Here is a 20767-nt window from a genome sequence, read left to right as displayed (position 1 = left end):
TGCTCTCTGGATCACTCACTCTTTATTTACCAAAAGACAGGCATTGTTATACTTCTTCTTATATATGTTGATGACATTGTGATCACTGGGAGCTCAGATAATCATGTGCAAGACGTGAAGCAGTTTTTAATGAAAACTTTCAAGATGAAAGATTTAGGGGAGTTGAGGTACTTTCTTGGTGTGAAAGTTGACAGACAACAAGACACATTGACACTCATACAACAAAAATACACTCTTGACCTTCTGGAAAAAGCCGGGATGACGAATTACAAACCAGTCAGCACTCCTAGTGTATTACATCAAAGGCTGAGCTCTAAAGATGGTCATTTTGTGTCAACCCTACAATGTATAGAAGTCTCGTGGGGATGTTACAGTACTTGACCTTTACCAGACCTGATATAGTTTATGTTGTCAATCAGGTATCCCAGTTTATGCATGCTCCAACGGAGGGTCATATGGAAGTTGTGAAGCGCATTCTACGCTATTTAAAAGGAACTATAGGTGACAAACTTATTTATCGCAAGAACGATAATCTGCATAGAGGACATGAACTCATCACTTATACAGACGCAGATTGGGCAGGGGATCCAGATGAGAGACGATCTGTCTCTGGATATTGTGTATATATTGGACACAATTTAGTGTCCTGTAGCAGTAGAAAACAAAAGGCAGTGGCACGATCGAGTACAGAGGCTGAATATAGATCGATGGCTGCAGGCACGACATAAGTTACATGGATTAGACACTTATTGAGTGATCTTGGGGAGACAATTATTCGATCATTTCTTCTATGTGACAATCAAAGCGCAATAAGCATTGCATGTAATCCTATCCAGCATAGCAGAACGAAGCACATTGAGATTGATCAACATTTTATACAGCAGAAAGTCGAGATGAAGGAGATAGAACTAATAGAACTACGTCATGTTCGAACAGAAGATCAAGTGGCAGACCTGTTTACCAAGGGGTTAACAGGACATCAATTTTGGTTATTGAAGAGCAAGTTGGACATGCTCCAAAATCACGTACAACTTGAGGGAGGTTGTTAAAATATAGCTTGCGTATGGATCTGGATCCGGATCCATACGCATGTGAAAATAGGCATGTTAAATGAAACACATGCACAATATCAGTTTCATTAATGGCATTCTTGTAATATCTCTGATATTAAAAGGCTAATTGTATATCTGTTTATTTTTTATAAAGCTTAGGGTTTGGAGGTCGAGCTCTTGTGTGCCGCCCCAGTCAATTGTGCATCTCCTCCTCTCTCTCTCTACTTTTCTGTGCAAGCTGAACCACACATATACCCATACGAAATCTGATAAAAACTATCATAGATCTGCTTACTGCTATTGGTTCACCGATTTTAGGTGATGATATTTTTATTCAAATAGTCTGAGAATTAGGGGCAAAGTATATATTCGCTATATGTGTGTGAGTAAGATTCCCAGACCATGTTTTGATCATTTGCATTCTTTGTTACTGGAACATGAGGTAGTGTTTATCCTTCTGGTACTGGCTCAAAGAAGGATGTAGATCAGTTGAAAAACACAAAGTTCTTTTCACTATATCTACTTCAGGAGCATGGCGTGGAGGTCGAGGTTGGCCTAACTCTTTTGATAGAAGTACATGCATCTTACCACTCTTAATACTCCACGTCCAGGACGTATTGTTTATTAAATGTGTGGAAAACATGATGAGTTCAAACTGTTATTGCCATGATGTGCCATCATCCACCTACTGTTCCTAATCTAACAAGTTTAGGGCACTTTCTACAGTCTCATAGGATGTGATGTGTCAACATATCATCGACCTGACTGTTCCTATTTAACAAGTTTAGGGTACTTTCTATAGTCCCATCAAAGGAACAAGGCCTCAGATTACTACCGCTGCACCTCCAGCTTATCCTATGATTTCTGCAACAGCTTACATAGCTTATCTCGCTTCTATGCCCATATCAAGGACATGATGTGAAAATCCACCCGCGATCTGTTCCTGCACATTAAACAGACATGTAAAAAAGAAAACAAAGAAAGCAAAAAAGAGAAGATCTGTGGATTAGAAAGGAAGATGTCACATTAGATCTGTCTTTTCTTATATTTATATGTGTGTGACGTGTTACATTATGAATCTGGATCAAGATCCAGTTCCATACACAAACAGTGAGTATTCTTAACATGCCCCCTCAAACTGAACATGGTGATGAACCATGGACAGTTTGGATTTCAAGTACCAGTTCGCTGCACAGTAAGAGCTTTGGTAAAAAGGTCGGCAGCCTGATCTTCTCCTCTAATGAATACTGATTGAATTTCTTTTGCTTTCAGCTTTTCTGATCGATTTTTATTTCATCTTACCATGTTGAATTGAATTGGTAGAAATGGATACTGCACTTCGATTATCACAATATAGTAGTGAGCTAGAGATGTGTTGGTGAAGATTAAAAAGAATAGGGCTTAATCCACACAATCTCTGCAGTAACTGCTGTCATAGCATGATATTCAGCCTTTGTGTTCGAACGGGCTATCGTTTTCTGCTTTCAACTAGCCTAAGACACTAAATGAGTTCCCAGAAAAACTCCATAACTAATCACATAGCGTGGTGTAGAGGGATCATGGGCCCAGTCGGCATCGGAGTAGGCAATAACTTTAACGGAGACTTGAGAATTCAAGGAAGCAGGTTTGACATAAATAAGGCCATCTGAAGGTGTACCTTTAATGTACCTAAGGATTCTCTTCACTGCTTTCATATGTCTCACTTGTGGTTTATGCATAAACTGCGATACCTGATTCACTGAAAAAGCCAAGTTTGGGTGTGTTAAAGCTATGTACTGTAAGGCTCCAATGATACTGCGATATTTCTCAGGCTCAGGCAAATCAACATCATCTGCAAGAGTATTACCTAATTGGGCCTGAATTGCCTTACGGGTATGGACTGACTTACACTATGGACTGTCTTACACTCTGGCATGCCACTACGGTGGAGTATCTCTAGCATACTTGTGTTGTGAAAGAACGAGTCGTTCTGCATGTTGATCCACCTGCACACCTAAGAAGAATCGAAGAAGGCCCAAATACTTCATGTGAAACCGCCCATATAGAACGGATTTCAACTACTTAATCTTAGCACCACTGTGGCCAGTAATAATAATGGCATCCACATAGACCAAGATAATCACAGTGAATAAACAAAGAATAGTTGCAGTGGCTACTCTCAAAACCAAGAGACCGGACCACAGTGCTAAAAGTGTCAAACCACGCACATGATGCTTGTTTCACCCCATATATAACCTTCTTCAATCCGAGCACAGTAGACTGAGTATCACCCTTAGGATAGCTAGGTAGATGTTCCATATATACTTATTTGAATAAATCACCATGAAGAAAAACATTTTTCACATCTAACTGAAATAGATCCCATTCATTTAATACCGCTAGAAATAAAACCATACAAAATGTTCCCATTCGAACTATTGGGCTAAATGTTTCATCAAAATCAAGCCCATGTTCCTGAGTGTAACTTTTGGCTACTAACATGGCTTTAAAACGTTCAATGCTGCCATCAAATTTTCGTTTGACCTTGTACACCCAACGACATCTAACAACATTCTTCTCTGTTGGTCGAGAGACTATCTCCCATGTATTACATTCATGAAGAGCTGCTATCTCTTCATTCATAGCATCTGTCCATTGAGGATGTTTGCCAGCTTCAAGGTAAGAACGATGCTCTTGTATAGCATCGAGAGATGTGGCATACACCTGAAAATCCAATTAAAAGGTTTTATAACTGACCCATATATCAGCGGGTGACAGACACGAGTGGATGTGCGAGTGGAGACAACTGGTGGCTGGATAGCATTATCATTCAAGGAGGGAACGGATGCTGATTGGGCTGATTATGTAAACTTGTTGGTTGATTACTCACATCTAGTGAATCCTGATTTTTTCTGCTGTATACCTGCTTGAAGAACTGAAAACTGTGTTGCTGTATTGGCGGTGGTTCAGCAGAAAAAGGAGTGTCTGCAACATCATCATTGAAGGCAGGCTGCATATTTTGAGGAGATGACGGCCAAAAGGAGTGCAACACGGAATTGCCGGCAGCTGATGATATTGCTCCACATGCATTCTCATGAAAAACATGTCGTGAGATAACAATTTTATTTACAGCATGATCAAAACATCGATACCCCATATACTCCTCGTCATAGCCAATGAATTGACACATAGTTGTTCGAGGAGAAAACTTATGGCACAATGAATCATCAATGTGAACAAAACATCAACACTCATATGCACGTAGCAAAGAGTAATTAGGATATAAACCATGCAGCAATGAATATGATGAATCATCGCCAAGATTGGACAAAGTCATTCTATTTATCAAATACGTGGTTGTATGAAAGGCTTTCGTCTACAAACCAGCTTTGAGATTAGCATCATACATCATAGTTAATGTTGTTTTCACAATATAATGGTGTTTGTGTTCAACCACACCATTTTGCTGAGAAGTCTTTGGACAACTCAACTCACATTGAATTCTATTATCAAGTAAAAATTGTGAATTGACTGGACATGTATTCACCACCACCATCACTGTGTAAGGCTAAGTTTTTTTTTAGAGAATTGAGTTTCAACATAAGCTTTGAATCTACAGAAAACACTTGATCCTTGGATTTTAATAAATATATCCAAGTGAAACGAGTAAAGTTATCCATAAAAATAATATAATATTTTGATTTTGACGGAGACATAATTGGAGAATGTTCCCAAACATCAGAATGAATAAGCTCAAAAGGAAAAGAAGCTTTTTTATTAGATCTTGAAAAAGGAAGTTCATGACTTTTACAAATACGACAACTAATGCAAGAAGAAGAATTTTTTTTTGACATTAATTAATCCTTTATTACATAGAAGATCAAGAAAACTTTAATTGCAATGCCTTAATCTATGATGTCAAACATCAACTTGTAGATGAACTTCTAGACTTATTGATGGCGAAAACAATGAATGACAACGTAGGGGATTTGGAGCTTCATTTAGGACATTTATATTTTCACATGTTCCCTCAGTGAGTGTCTGATTCATGTGAATTTCCTTCACAGAAACAGAGAATAGAGAAGAAGAGACGTATGAAGTAGTATCACGATAAAGTTGAAAAACAAAAATAAGATTTTTATGAATGTTAGGAACAAGCAAAGTGTTGGGCAAAGAAAGAGATCCTTTATTTGTTGGAACAATGAATGTGCCTATATGAGTAATATGGTGATGTTTTTCATCTCCCGTAATCACAATCCCATTACCACGATAAGGTTTAACATGAGAGAGTTTACCTGAATCACCTATGACATGGTGTGCTGTCCTTGAGTCCATAAACCAGCCGTGTGAGGGGGTGCTAGGAGCATATCCTGAAGGAGCCTGAATACCAGCCCACGTATTTTCAACATGATTATGACGTTGTTGGAAATTAAGCTACCCAAAGCCAGTAGTAAGAGCCGCTAAGTCATGTGAACCAACAACAGACAAAGGATATGGGCAAGTAGGAGTAGGAGCCTGAATAAAATTTGCTGGATCATGCGGACCAACACCTGTTAGAAGTGGGGAAGCAGCTACAAGTGCCTGAAAACGAGGAGGAATCAATACTGTAGGTGGGCAATAGGTAGGAACGTAACGCCAATAACAGTTGGAACAAGTATGACCTTTCTTCCACACATTTGACATACTATGATTGTTTGATTAGAAGAATAATTCGGTGTGGGGAGAATACTTGCTCCATGTCCACCAAAATTACGCCCGCGGCCACACCCTCTTCCTCTGTAGGGATTGAAATTTTGGGCTGCAACCATAACGTCATGATGCACTTCTTCCTTCTAAGATCCTGATGATATATTAATCATGTTCCAAGGGCGTTGTTCTCAATTTATCAAAAGATGGGTGAGGCATAATGCTAGCGTAAACAGTAATGAACATGTTATATTCTTGGCCAAGCCCTCTGATGGTTTTCGTGCATATATCTTCATCTAACAATGGTGATCCAGTGGCAACAAGTTGATCCACTAGAGCCTTAATCCTATCTAGATATTCAGCTACAGGTGAATCCCCTCTTTTAATCATTGCAAATTCTGCTTTCGGCTGATATATCCGGGGAGTAGAAATCTCTTTGTACCATTGATGTAGAGTATCCCACAAAACTTTTGCCGGAACTCCAGATGGGATGTGTAGAACTTCACGAGAGAGAGTGGCTATGATGAAGGCTACAACTGACTAATCATTCTTCCACCATGCAATAAAATCTGGATTTCTGTACTTCCATTCTGCACTAAAATTGTTTGGGAAACCAGTTCCGGAGGCACAGTGATCGTTCCAGCAAGGTGACTCATCATATCATGGCTGGAAAGGAAAGGGATAATCTGCTTCTTCCATGTGATAAAATTTGAAGAGTTAAGTTTTTTTTGTAGCTAAATGGCTGAGAAAAGAGGCATTGATAGCAGCCATTTGACGAAACGACAATTTTTTTTTTTAAGAAAAGACCGACGGACACGAGCACGACATACACGATAAATAAAAGAAGATTCAGAGATCAATGAAAGAATAACAAAGGAAGCACAAAATCAGTCTAACAATAAAGAGAAAATTTTTCTGACCTTAAATAATATCTGCATTTTTTTTTGCGCAGATTTTTGCTTTGGTCAGATCAGAGAAGTCAAAAGTGATACAACTTGTTTTTTTCTTTTTTGAATCAAGATCACGTCAGACTGATTGGAAGTGATTAGGAATTTTTTTTTTCAAAACCAGACAAAAGGAAACGATTTTGAAAAAGAAATCTGATCGTTTTTTTTTAAATCAAACCAGGAGACGTCTTGCAAAGAGGAAGGAGGATCAGATTTTGCGAAGAGAAAGGTGAAGATCAGATTTTGCGAAGAGAAAGGTGAAGATCAGATTTGGCTAGGATCTGATCAGATCTGTTGTTGATTATCAGATTTGATCAGATTTGAACCTGACAAAATAAATCACGTCAGATCTGACTAGGTTCAGATATGATTCGAAGAGAAAGAAAAATGGATTTAGGGTTGAAGAAACAGGAGAAGGATTTGAAGGTGAAGCGAAGAAAGAATAGCCGAGATCAATGAGGTTTACCTCTTTTCAGGCTCTGATACCATGTGAAAATCCTTTGGAGATCTGTTTCTGCACAGTAAACAGACAAGAAAAGAAGAAAACAAAGAAAGCAAAAGAGTGAAGACTTGTGGATTAGAAAGGAAGACGTCACGCTAGATCTGACGTCTTTTCTTATATTTATGTGTGTGACGTGTTACATTATGGATCCAGATCCATATACAAACAGTGAGTATTCTTAACACATGATGCACTTAGTACAACATACAACCTATTATACAATAAGTGTTGGCTAAAAATTCATGGTCTGGAAGTTCTTATGTGCAGCAGAATAGTAGAGGACAACACACTACACCTCAAAACATTTAGTACCTAGACTTCAGAGCTGCCCATCATGTTATTAGAGACTCTGGTAAGCTCATTGGTGTTGTACCTTATCATGGTTTAGGTAGAGTTATCACAAAGGATGTTAAATGTTATGCATCACTCACATAATCACTACAATTATTCCTAATAGTCTTGACACCCTCTTCTTGTCCAATACCTATCTTGCTCCTAGTATCAGACTGATCTTAGTTTAGTTTTGACTCTTGACCAAATAAATTCTTATATCTTTTATTTCTTCGTCCTTTTTTTCTGTGAATTATCTCCACCTGAAGCAAATGTTCGTTGAAGGGAGATGTGGTGGTTTTTATATCATGCAACAAAGATTCCTCATGAAATTTAGTTTCATCTTCTCGTTCGTTGCTTTTGTTATGTGTGGAGCATCCCAATAATTAAGTCGAGTTGTGTCATCGGAGATATCTTAGATGTCATGTAACAAATATCTCATACAGTTGAGAAACAAGGCTTACGGGTCTTTGGATTTTTGTGATAGATGAACTTGTAAGAGTTACACATTATCTTTTAGGAATTCTAATAAAAGAACTTCATTCCTATTTGAGCTTGTACATTTATGGTGTATGGGATTCACCTCCTATCATGTCATTTTTTCTAAATTAAGATATTATGCGACTCCTATTAACAAATTCAGTCGATATATTTGGTTTTTCTTTCTGAAAACCAAGGATCAAGCAATTGAATGTTTTCAAACAATTCAAGGCCATTGTGAAGACCCAATTTTCTCATAAAATTATTGCCTTTCATAGTGATGGAAAGGTGAATATACCTTTAATGCCTTTGTTGAATACATAATAATGGTATTTCGCATGAAATACCTTGTTTGACATCAGCCGAAAAATGTACCATCGAAGGGAAATATCAGCATGTTACTGAGACCATCTTGATTATAATGTCTGATTCTAAACTAAGGGCAGATTTATGGACTAAGGTGTTTACATTGTCATTTTTCTCTTAAATTATATGCCATTAGATGGACTGGATGGAAATTCACCATATCCTGTGCTTTTGGTTGCAAGTGCGTTCATATAGATGATTCCCTATGCAACAAATTTTCACTAAAGGCACAAGTGTGGACATTCAATGGATATGATGGTGACTACAAAAGTACACATATTTTAATGTGAGCACCAATCGGATTGTTATATCTAATGAAAAAGAGTGAATCGCATGCTGATCATTATGATACTGCTGAACTGAAATCCTTATCCTAGTTCTGGCTGACTTCTTATCTTTTATAAGTTTGCGGTCCAAGGATAATTCATTGCAGCAACCAAAAGGTTGTGGAAACATAGGTTGAAGATCACCTAAAGTAAATTTTAATGTGCAGTCAGGTGTTAACAGCATGCAGTTTGGTACTTCTGAGGTGCAGAATGATGATAACAGCATGTGGTTGGTATTTCTGAGTTGCAGAATACTGTTAACCAATGTTGTGAAAGCGTTGTGGCGTAGCGTAGCGCTCCACCAAAAACTGAAGCGAGGTGTAAACCTCAAGGCATAAGGCATAAGCCTCCGAATTTTTTTTCTTTAACTTTAAAAAAACCTTTAAGAATATCTACAAATACAAATAAATAATAGAAATGCTTTATTGATAAAGTAACAATCAATAAGAAACAGAAAATTGCAAATAAATAGTGAAATTAACATTTTTTCTTCTTCTTCTACAGAAAAATGCAAATACAAATAGTTTTCTTTCTTTTTGTCTCTCTTTCTTTCTTTTTCTTTCTTTCTTTCTTTCTTTTTCTTTCTTTTTCTTTCTTTCTTTTTCTTTTTTTTTTATCTTTCTTTCTTCCTTTTTTTCTTTTTCTTTTTTTTTATCTTTCTTCCTTCCTTTTCATTCTTTCCTTCCTTCCTTTCTTTCTTTCTTTGTTTCTTTCCTTTGTTTTTCTTTTCTTTCTTTTCTTTATTTTTTTTTTGTTCTGCTATTTACCTGTGCCTCAAGGCGAGGCGCTCTATTTGCGCCTTGAGGTGCGTTTTTGATAACTATGGTGTTAACAGTGTGCATTCTGGTACTTTGAAGGTGCAGAATTCTAGTTCTGCAAGTGGATTAAGTGGTGTTATTGTGCAGCTGATTGTGAGATAGCTGCACGGAGTTTCAGCACTATACTTTGTGCCAGACATCCTAAACTGCAGTCAATTGTGGAGTCTTGACATTAACCTGAGCCCACATCAACACAGCTGAAGCTATCAATTTGATACTTTCAAGTCAAAAGGCATTTAGTTGATCAGCAAATGCAAGTAAAAAGGTTCACCAGAATTTGATAGCCACCCAAATGGGTAAGCCACAGTACCTTTTCCCTTGATTTTCAGTTTTTTGCTGCAAGTGATCATGAAAGAGAGTCTAAATATTTTGCGGAAGCATGTAGAAATGCTTGATGAATTGAAGTCATGAATGAGGAAACTGATGCTTCATGAATGTGACACACTGTAGGTTAAGACCCATAAACAAGAATGTTGTCTGCAAATTGGTCTATAAGATCAAGTATAAGGCTGATGAGACTATAGGGAGATCCAAGGGCTATGTTTATAGCGAAGGGTATATTTGGGAGTACAGTTTAGATGATGATGTAATAACTTTCATTGGGATGGTGCGGATGGAAACCATTATAGCTATTCTCTCTTTGGCAGTTAATTTTGGTTGATAGTTATATCAGTCAAACATTAAAAGTGCTTTTGTGCATGGGGATTTGTGTGGAGGTATATATATGGGGCATTCTCTTGGATATCCGAAAGTAGATGTCACCAAGATTTTTATGGGCATCCTCTTGGATATCTGAAAGGAGATGTCACCACCATTTTCTAAGATTAAAGAAAGTCATTTGTGTTGAAGCAAGCATCTAGGGCATGGGTTGTCATTTTCAGTATGAATTAAGCATCTATTGGGTTCACCTGCAGTCAGTAGCTCAGTACAAGTGGGACCCACAGGGGGGTGGGGTTTGTGGTTGTAAATGCTGGGTGAGATTGGTATTACACTGGTTCTTGTATGTGTTGTCAACATAATCATTATGGGAAGCAACTTGTTTTGCATCAAGACCTCAAAGGATTTTTGTATTGCAAGTATCTTATGAAGGATCTTGGGAATCTAAGATATTTTCTTGGTGTTTAAGTGGACTGCATGCTCAAGATTTATTATAGCTTAGTGAAATGTTGGAATATAAACCTGCCAAAGCCTCAATTATATTGAATATTGGATTGCAAGAAGAGAGCAAAAATAATGCTTTACTTGATTTCCCACAGAAGTTCAGAAGCATTGTAGGTGCACCTTAGTATCTCATATTTGTGCAGCCTGACTTGGTTTATGCTGTGAATAAGGCATCACAGTTTATGCATGCACCAAAGGTACAACCACATGGAGGCAGTCAAGCAGTTAATAAATTAAAAGCATGATTAGGGATGGTCTTGTATTTGTTAAATTCATTGGAGATGTCTCATAAATGTGTTAGCAATAGCATACTTGTGGAAGGGGAAGGAGACCCATCAGTGCAAACATCAACACAAAGATCTATAACTAGTTACTAGATTATATTTGAGAAAACGATCTCATGGTCAAGAAAGTGACGGAGGATTGTGTCACGATTGAGCATTGAGACCGAGTATAGACCCATGGCAGGCCTGAGATAAAGAAAGATATGATATTATGATTTTTTTAAATGAACAAAGGAAATTTAACTAAAAACAAAATATATAACGAGTCATAGGAACAACAATGTATGAATGGGTGTCCCTTTTTATTGGCGACCAATTTTTCATGATTCATTCCATCCAAGTTTTGACAGTCCCCAAGATGCTTCACATACAACTGGGTAGCATTTTAGAGAGTATGATGTATAACTGATTGGCTCACCTTAAATTTCTATAATTTCTCTCCGTCCATACAAGCTAATTATCCTATTAGGCAAGGTATACCATCTTCAAATTATATGCTACCTCTTTCCCTTTTTGCTCTGTTAGTGGCACCAGAATTAAATCCCTGATTGACGAGTTACGAGAAGACCTGTCTGGAAATCTTACCTAGCCAAATTATATAGGCATTGAAAGTATGAACATTTCCCAGTAGGTTTTGATCCCTTCCTCAGCCTTGAGAGATGAAACACATCTATTTGTCACAGCGAAACCTCTGACTTTGAGATTTTGTTGCGGTTCAGTTTCTATTTTGTGACACTGCCAAGCAAATAATCTCTTTTCTTGGCAACATTTCCAACACCAAAATTTTGCTTGGAAGGGGGAGTTAACTGAAGGTGAATGTCGAATAACAGGATGTGACTGAGAAAATACCTGGTTTAGAGCGTCTTTGTATCAGTAAGACTTGTGTTTCTAAGAGTAGGCATCGTTGTAGCAATGCTGGAAGCTTCTCAGCTTCCACCATTACTATACCACATACAGAACACCTCCCTCCTACCTTCCAGTCATCTATGTCATTCCAGCAGTTTGAAATCTCTCTTTTTATCCTAGTCCAACCTATGAAGTCTTGGAAAGCAAGTATACAGAGGGCCGTCCAACAGTCAAATATTGTGCCAAGTTGCAACAACTTGGCCGTTTTCCACTCTAACCTTGTTCATCTCCAAGAAAGCACTAGAATATTTTGACTCACCCCTCGAAACCCCAGATCCCCTTTTTAATTGGCCCTCTGTTTCCAATTCCATGCATTCACCACAGAAAACAAAGTAGCAAGTAACGGAAAAGGACATCGAAGACAAAGTATCTCAAGTACATCAATGCACCTGCAGACTGATCCATGCTGTCTCATTGGGCCATTTTATTGTAGCATCCCTCATATTGAAGAAAGAACAGAATGAAGTGGTTACAGCAAAGTATTTCTGATGAGAGGAGAATCTGATGACAAGAAATAAGTAATAAAGGTATCTGAAATACCTCTAATCAAATTCTTGGCTTCGAATATCACGGAATACTCAATATGAAACTGAAGAAAAAAGCAAGATTAAAATTTAGAGTTCCTTGGATCTCTTTATTTTCCTTTATAGAGGATGAATTGTCCCCGTTGATCAAAATTGAGACAAAAAATTGGCTCTTCGCATTTCTATAAATGATACCTGCTATGCAATTAAAATGGAGTGCAAATGGATGAGTGGTTATGCAATTTTAATTTTCACAAGTGCCTACTACTAGTTGTAATTCTCAAATTGTCTATTTTAACATGCTTGGTAAAATTAATGATTGGCTTAGATATGAAATAATTAGTTTGATTGGTTTTCTTGGCAGGTTGAATAACAGGAAAGCTCGTCTGGCCCGTGCAGCTCGAGAAGCTCGTGCCCCATCAGAGGGAGAAAATACCTTTCTGGATAAGGCCTGTGGATCCAGCACAGGGAATTTCTACGATTCATCAGAGAGTAACGGAGAGGAATATTATGTGCCATCAACAGCAAAGAGAGGCAGTAGTCAAAGTGCAGTGAAATCGAGTGGCACATCAAAAGCTACAAAGCCTGAAACTCGTGAAGTGCTGCCCTCAGACTTTCCGGATTTTGCTGCACATGACATACAGATGCAGTTTCAAATGCACTGTCCTTTGAGGTACGTGCAATGCGAACCCGGCCAGTGTGTGTGTATAATGGATGGAAATGGAAAGGAAGTTGGTAGGGGAATAGTTTACCAGGTGGATGGAAAATGGCATGGGAAGAGTCTGGAGGAAGCCAGGGTATGGGTTGTAGAAGTTACCGAGCTTAAGGTTGAGAGGTGGACCAGTTTGCCGCACCCTTCTGATTCTGGTGGCACCACATTTGACGAGGCGGAAGCAAAAAATGGGAAAATGAGGGTAGCCTGGGATGCACACAAAATCTTCATCCTGTCTTAAGGTGCATGATCTGATGATCATTGTTCTTTCATCTGTCTGCATATAGAACTGCGTGCATTTTGTACAGCTAGAGCTTCCCCCTGTCCCCAGAGTCATCTGCTGCTCCAGTGTTATGTGAATCGATGGCAATCTTTGTAAAGTACTCTAGAGGACTATCTTGGTTGGCAAATGCTACCAGGAGCTCTGGAAATGTCAAACCAACGATTTTTTTGTAAACAGAAGAATCATGCACACGACTAGGAGCATTATGCATTTGTGTAGACATGTTGGTGTGCTTTTTCCCTGATTCCAAACGCCCAGGCTCGATCGTGGAGACTTGTGTTCCCTTGGTGGCCTCTTGCAAGTGGTAGCAGACGGTTAAGTCAAGGTATTGGATGATGATGTCAGGCCTGCTTTGGATAGTCTGTTATGTGTAAGGCCCCGTTTGTTTCACTTCAAATTGTGGGAAAACGTCTCGCTCCTGAGTATGGTGGGCCCTACCTTTTTGTAGGAAATATGTTTCATACGGAAAGTGTTCACACTTCCTGTCATGGGGAAGTGTTTTCCCACTTGACCTTAGGGCCTTTTTTTTTTGTTTCGCGAGAATTGCGACTTTTATAATGTTTTATCTGCCACCTTGTCACGAACGGAGCTCTAAAGGAAATCTCTTATCAATGCATGTCAAAAACTAAAAACATTGTTTACATGGTTTTCTTTTTTTTTTTTGGTAAAGAAAACATTGTGTGCATAGTTTTCTTTTCTTTTTCCTTTTTTTTTTCGGTAGTCAAGAAAATATTTACATTGTTAGCACTAGTGAAACTCACTTGCATAAAATCCCAACAGTACATTTGTTTCCATGGATCCCTCTTTGCTGTGAGAAAATAAGGAAAAGCGAAAAAAGAAAAGAACTGTCATGTTATACACGTCTTTGCAGTTAGTTATTAATACGTGCCAACTAACTTTTTTGCCGACTCAATTTGGAGGCACAATTTTTTTTTTAAGTCAAGCTGGGGTTAGGCAGACCACTACCAGTTATACAACTATACCAAGGAGACGTGCACTAGCTTCTCCTACCAGACAAGCAGAGCGAACAGTATGTCTTTTGCTTATCTAAATGTTTGGCCTAATATTTTGTTCAGTTGGACCAGTGTAGTTCAGATTCTGTTGGTTCAATGTACTCCATCCACCATGGCACAATTAATGCGCGAACCATAGGCTTAGACGTAGATTATTATCATGTCCTTACTCATAGACCTTATCACCATCTTGATGATAAAACACCAGAAAATGACCGTACTGTATAAATAACTCGATTTCTTAAAAACCTTATAATTTCTGATATTCTCTCGATTTCCAAACTCTCAAATATTCAACATTATTAGGACCTTATTACCCTTTGCAATTGTGAATTGATGGCTTATTGCAATAAAATTGTACCGCCTGTCGGCTAGTTTAAACTCTTAAATCTAGAATCACACGTTTTTTTATGTGGGTCTCATGAACTCGCATAAATTTATTTGCAATTTTTTTGTAAAACTGAAACCATCAAAATCACAAATATCTTATTTTTTCATATATACTTCATGAAATCGCATAAATATATGTGTGAAACGTTAGAAACCACTAAATTCACAAATATCTTATTCGCATATACTTCACAATCTCACATAACTGAATTTGTGAATCTCCCTATATTGCAAATATCATACTTAAATATTTATGAATTTATGATAAAATATATGATATTTTTTTTTACAGATTTTTTAAATGATATATAAATCGACTCTGGTCCCCAACCTACTTATTTTTGCATAATCTAGGGTTTGTTTTTGTCTTCAACTAGTGGTTCCCAATCGACTTTCTTAGGCATCCATTTTCGACAACTATTTTCAGCAACTATTCATATGGGGCACTTCATCATGGTTGAACCATCGACAATATGTTTTTTTGGTAAATACAGTGTTCGTTTTTGTTAATTTAACGATTGAATCAAATAGTGTTATCTTTTGTTTTGTTTTGATTTATTTTTTGAAATTCTTTTTCAATATTACCATCAACGACTACTTATTTGATTAGGGGAGTTACTCATCCTCATAAATAGTTTGTTGGTGTTTTGCAATGCTTTTTCAATATTCATGTCTTGTTATTATAGAAAATTTTGAATATGTTTATTAATATAATATGGCTAATAAGAAGATTGTGTCAAAGGGGTCCACACCCACATCATCTTCTAGTGTTGTAGCACAATAACAAAAGCCAACAAAAACCTACGAAATGGGTCATCCTGATAATTTGCAAGCATGTTTTAGTGTGCAGAAGTGGGTAGAGAAGGAGCCACATCCAAAGCCAAAAATGTGGGTGTATGACGTTTTTCACAAAAAAATCACCCTTAATAATCACATAAAGTTGCGCTCAAACTACAAAAAAAACTTAATTGCCGTACAAAGAACAACTATAAATTTCAATGTAACTCATATCTAAGGCAGTATGTGTAAAAAAAGTTGAGCAGTTTGTAAGCACATTCTTGTCTACCATCCCGAAAACATTTAAGGAGGGAGAGGGTGACACATTAACTTACAATAAGGTTGTTGCTAACCTCAATGTCTGGATAAATGAAGTTGGAAATGCGTCCACCTGCAATGGTAGCAATGAAAGGGTGGAGGAGGTACCTGACCAAGGGGCTGAAATTAATATGGACTCTCTTCAGAAAGTAGATATAAGTGAGGGTCATGTGGCTAGATCGGATGTGAACCCTATTCAAGAGTATGATGCTACTCCCTATGCAAAGGAGAAAGTGCAAACTCCGACAAAGAGGTTACAACGAAGAATAAGGTCATAGTGAAGAAAAAAGTGCAAGCTCCGACGAAGAGGTTAAAGAGGTCACAAGCTCTGATGAAGAGGTCGTTGCTCTCTATTTTGTTCATTTGTTATTTTGTAATAATTTGTTTCAATCTTACATTCAATCATCGAATAAATTGTCACACACACACACATATATATTCAATCATTGATTAGTTTAATGTTACTACTATCCATGAATATAATTTATTAGTTTTTCATGTACGTATGAAACATGTAGAAATTCATTGAAATTAACTGATTTCTATAAAATTAATTTTGATTATAAAATCCTTAGGCAAATAATTCAGAAGAGCCAACATCCTGCATATACTGGTTCTATTGGAACCAAGCACACCAATGTTTTTTAACACTAACGGAAGAAGTGAAGAAATTGTTAGATTGAATGCATTTTCGTAAATTTTTAGAGATCACACCATGGAACATCAGTCACCCCCTCTTAAAGGCCATTGTGCAGTTTTAAAATCCTGCAACCAATACATTTCAGTTTAAAGATCTTGAGATGACAATCACATTGGAAGATGTGACACAAATCATTGGACTGAAGTATCATAGGAAGCCAATGAGTGGACAATAATGATAATATTTCAAGCATTTGTATGCTACTTACTTACAAGCAAATGATGATGTGTTTGAAGGCGAAATAATCATGTTTTCATGGCTTAGGAGCTACAATGACGAAAAGGATGAATGAAAAACTACCATGTATTAGAGAGAAGGGTGGTAGTAGGGTACACATGTCAGCAAGAATATTTTTGCTATACTTTTTCGACTCATGCTTATTCATCAAAATTGGTGGGAAGTCGATCCATGCATCGTACATTGAATTGTTGGTAGAGCTGGATCACATTGATAAGTACGCACAACCTTACTTGCACACCTACATGCAAGTTCAAGTAGCATGAGCAATGAAAAAAAAAATGTCGGGATGTTGGTATTGTTGGAGGTATTAATTTCTTCATTGTACCTAAACTTTTGATTTATACTCATATATCATACTTATATACTTGTATTAATCCTAAAGTTTTGATATATAGATACATATTGTGTATTAATCCTTATTAATTATTGTTATGTGGGTTTGAATATGAGAGCACATATCCATTGAAAGACCTAGATGTATGACATTTATGAATTTTCATGTGCCGCAATGTAGAGCCGGTCATGCAGTGAAGAGAGTCGTGATCAAAGATTGGTGGGTCCTCGCATGTCACATGCCAAATGTACTATATTGCTTCGTTAGCTGATCAGGGCAAACATAAGTATTGTTGTTGATATTTTTTATATTTTTTTAATAAATACATATTTGTAGGCTTAACCATAAAGAAAATGTAGGTAAATTGGTTCTCCTATAAAGGCACATTGAAGGAAGAGGAGGAGAATGCCAATGTGGTTATAGGGGTAAAAGACATTGTGATGAAGGATATTTGGTTGCACAACATGAATAAAGTTGAGCACCAAATGGCCAATCGAGTCATTCAACAGTTTGGGTTTATTCAACAACTGGCCAATCTTTCTCATGTAGTTAGCAAATTTCTGTCGCATTTCATGAAGGATCAGACAAAGAATTACCCATAGTATTTATTCTTAAGCTGGATCTCTCTAAAGCTTTTAATACAGTCAAATGAGACTTCTAGCTTACTTGGATCACCTAAACTTTGGTCATAAGTGGTGTTATTGGTTTAAAGAGCTTCTTTGAATCTCCAACACAACGCTTTGCATTAATGTCATTCAAGGTGCGTTCTTTAACTTGAAAAGAGAGTTGCGAAAAGGCAACCCACTTTTCCCTCTCCTATTTATCATTGTTATAGAAGCATTATCCTCTATGCTTAATTTGGCCACTAAAAGGGGGCTTCTTTGTGGGGGGTGAAGTTGTCAAGGTTTTACAATTTCTCTCATATTCTTTTTGCCGATGATATCCTTATTTCTGGGCAAGCAAATGAGACTAATATTACTAATTTATGGAATTTGCTCCAAGTTTTCTCCAAAGTATCAGGTCTTCTCATTAATGGCTCTAAGTCTTGCCTTGTCTCCTTTAAGGGGTCGGCTAGGGTAGAATCATTTGCTACTTTGCTCTTTGGTTGCCAACTTGGAAAGTTAAGTACCTCAAACTTTCTCTCCATCTTGGCATCTTAAGAGAAAGTTTTTAGAAGGATGTTGAAGAGAAAATTGTAATTAAAATGAACTCATCGACTGATTTTAATTTGGCATTTGTGGGAAGTTTTACTCTTGTCAAGCATGTTCTATCTAGCCTTGTATTGCATTTTGTTCAATTTTTTTCAATTCCTCAGAAAACAAGAAAAAGAATTAATATAGCTCTTCAAGTGTTATGGTCGAGAAAGACACAAAAGAAAAAATTGCATCTAGCATATTGGGATCTCATTACTAGACCCAAGGATGGTGGCAGATTAGGCGTTTGAGAGATGGAATCAAAGTCTTCTAATAAAGCAACTTTAGTGCATAATGTGCTTATAAAAACCTTGGGTGAATGTTATAAATGAAAAATATGCCTTGAAGGGCTGGCCTTGGGAATGGTTAGGAGGGTCAAAATGGACTTGTGGTTCAGGTTTTTGGAAAGGCCTAGTCAAGCTATTATCTATCTTCCTATAGTCTAATCATGTTCAATTGAAAAATGAGAAAAGAACACATTTTTGGAAAGATACATGGTATGTTGAAGGTTGTCTTAAGGATGTTTTTCGTCCTTATATTGGATTGCTAAATGCAAAGAAAATGCCAAGGATGGTTGATTCTTCATGATTGTATTCTCACCAATTATGCACTACAAGGAAAAGGCTTTTATCTTCCTAGTCAATGTGCTCTTGCGGTAAGGAGGAGGAAACTTCAAGTCATCTTTTTTGGAGGTGTGATTATGTTAAAGAATGCTTCAAAAATAGTTGAAAGTTGCCTAACTGCCTATGGAGAGGTAATATTGAGCTTAGAGAAGTGCTTATTGGCTGTTTTATTAAATCAATGAGCAACAAGATATTATTTGCATGAAGATATTGTGTGTTGACTATTTGGAGGGTTGTTTGGAAGCAAAGGAACAAAAACAAACATTTAGAATCTCATTTGGCTTTTAAGGTGAATGCCAAAGTTGCATTGCGAAAGTGGAGACAAAGAATTTCCATTAAATGGTTGAATCAGTGTGAGCATTTTCTCTTATCTTTTGACATTGTTATGTAGTTTATATGGACTGACTCATCGTCAATCCTACTGTAACTTCTATTTGCCGAATTGATTGAATTATTTTTCTTTCAAAAAAATAAATTCTTGATTTTTAGTTAATCAAGTTTTTTGTGTAATATGAACCATTGATCTTTTTTGTTGAGCTAAAAACACACCTAAACTTGAAAAATGTTTAAACTAGTACATGTTTTATGCTAAATAAAGCATAGAGATCACATCCATGGGTTTAGATTAAACAAAAACATATGCAAGTATGTTTTTTAAAAGGATTAGAATGGTCTGAGAGATAAATGGTTTGGAAGATAATTTCTTTAAAAAATCTTGCAAATCGGATTAGACACACTCAATTGCATTGTCTTGGAGAGAGAATAGCCTATGGAAGTCTCAAAATTTTCAAGTGAAGATAAATTAAGTAAAAGAAATATCATAATGAAAGGAGGTTTTGTATCTACTTGTACAAAGACGAGGGCTTTCAAAAACCAATTTGACAAAAGAAGGTGAAATCCAAAGAATCAACTAACATCGCATCTATCGAAGAAAGGAATAGGAGTCCGCCATGGAATCACCCATTGAAATAGAGAATATGGTTCTTTCTCTCGAGACACATGCCAAGTCCTCCATTTCAAACACATCAGAATAGTGCATCCAACATAAAAAACCTCTTAACTTGTTTGTTTATCCCAATAGCCCTCCCAAGTTTTGATCCCGCAACCACTTTCGGAGATGCCTAAACAGACCATCCAAAAGGCATTTGCCATGATTGGAGGCAAGACAAAACTAAGCTGGTATTAATCTCAATGTTAATGATTGACTGGTAAGCAACCATAATTCAATAACGAATAAAGAATAAAGCTTAACAAAGCTGGTGACTTTTCGTAAGGTAAGGTCTAACTAAAATCCAAAAGAGAGAGTGGGGTTCCAAGTATCTCTTTCTAGAGATGATTGCTTATATATATAAGGTACAAAACTATTGAGCTAGAAATCAAAGGTGAAAGTTGTATAGGCTCAATCTAACCACATTGATGGGCTCATCATAGTTTGTTTACTAAACATTGGACTATGGGTCACATTTTTTTATGTAAAAAAATGTTTTTTTTTTAGTTGCAAAATTTTGGTACATTATGGGATGTTGATATTAAAAGCCCTGGAAAACCTACTTCACATGCTTCAACAACCATTTTGTCCTAAATAAACACTGCAGTTCACATCCATAGGGTCCAATCTACAAAAAAAAAGAAAAAAAATTTAAAAAATGTGAAAAGAAAGTGATATTTTACTCAATAGTGAATGGTTTTACCTACAATCTAGTTTGAATCTCATGATGTTAGTTGTTTTAACACAATCTAACCTCATAGATGTATTCCACGTGCTCGATTTAGTAGGAATCAACTCTTGCATCTTGTTTTTTCGATAAAAAAAATATGTTTTT

At 36.9% G+C, this 20767-nt stretch overlaps 1 protein-coding gene across 1 annotated transcript in view; it reads left to right on the top strand.

Moving 5' to 3' along the window:
* The window catches only part of LOC149816666 (sequence-specific DNA binding transcription factor ATNDX), a 57452-nt gene extending 43414 nt beyond the window's left edge, over positions 1-14038 (top strand). The window contains exon 17 of the mRNA XM_089988170.1: positions 12726-14038. Within this exon, the coding sequence (XP_089844296.1) occupies positions 12726-13314 (589 nt within the window). The 3' untranslated portion in view covers positions 13315-14038. The remainder of the gene's footprint in view (positions 1-12725) is intronic.
* Positions 14039-20767: the final 6729 nt, after the last annotated feature.

Source organism: Nuphar pumila, chromosome 14 (assembly GCF_984573655.1).
Source record: "Nuphar pumila chromosome 14, dmNupPumi1.hap1.1, whole genome shotgun sequence".
In the NCBI taxonomy this organism is placed as follows: domain Eukaryota; kingdom Viridiplantae; phylum Streptophyta; class Magnoliopsida; order Nymphaeales; family Nymphaeaceae; genus Nuphar; species Nuphar pumila.
Note: the sequence above shows the minus strand (reverse complement) of the source record. Positions and strands in the feature narration are given on the sequence as shown.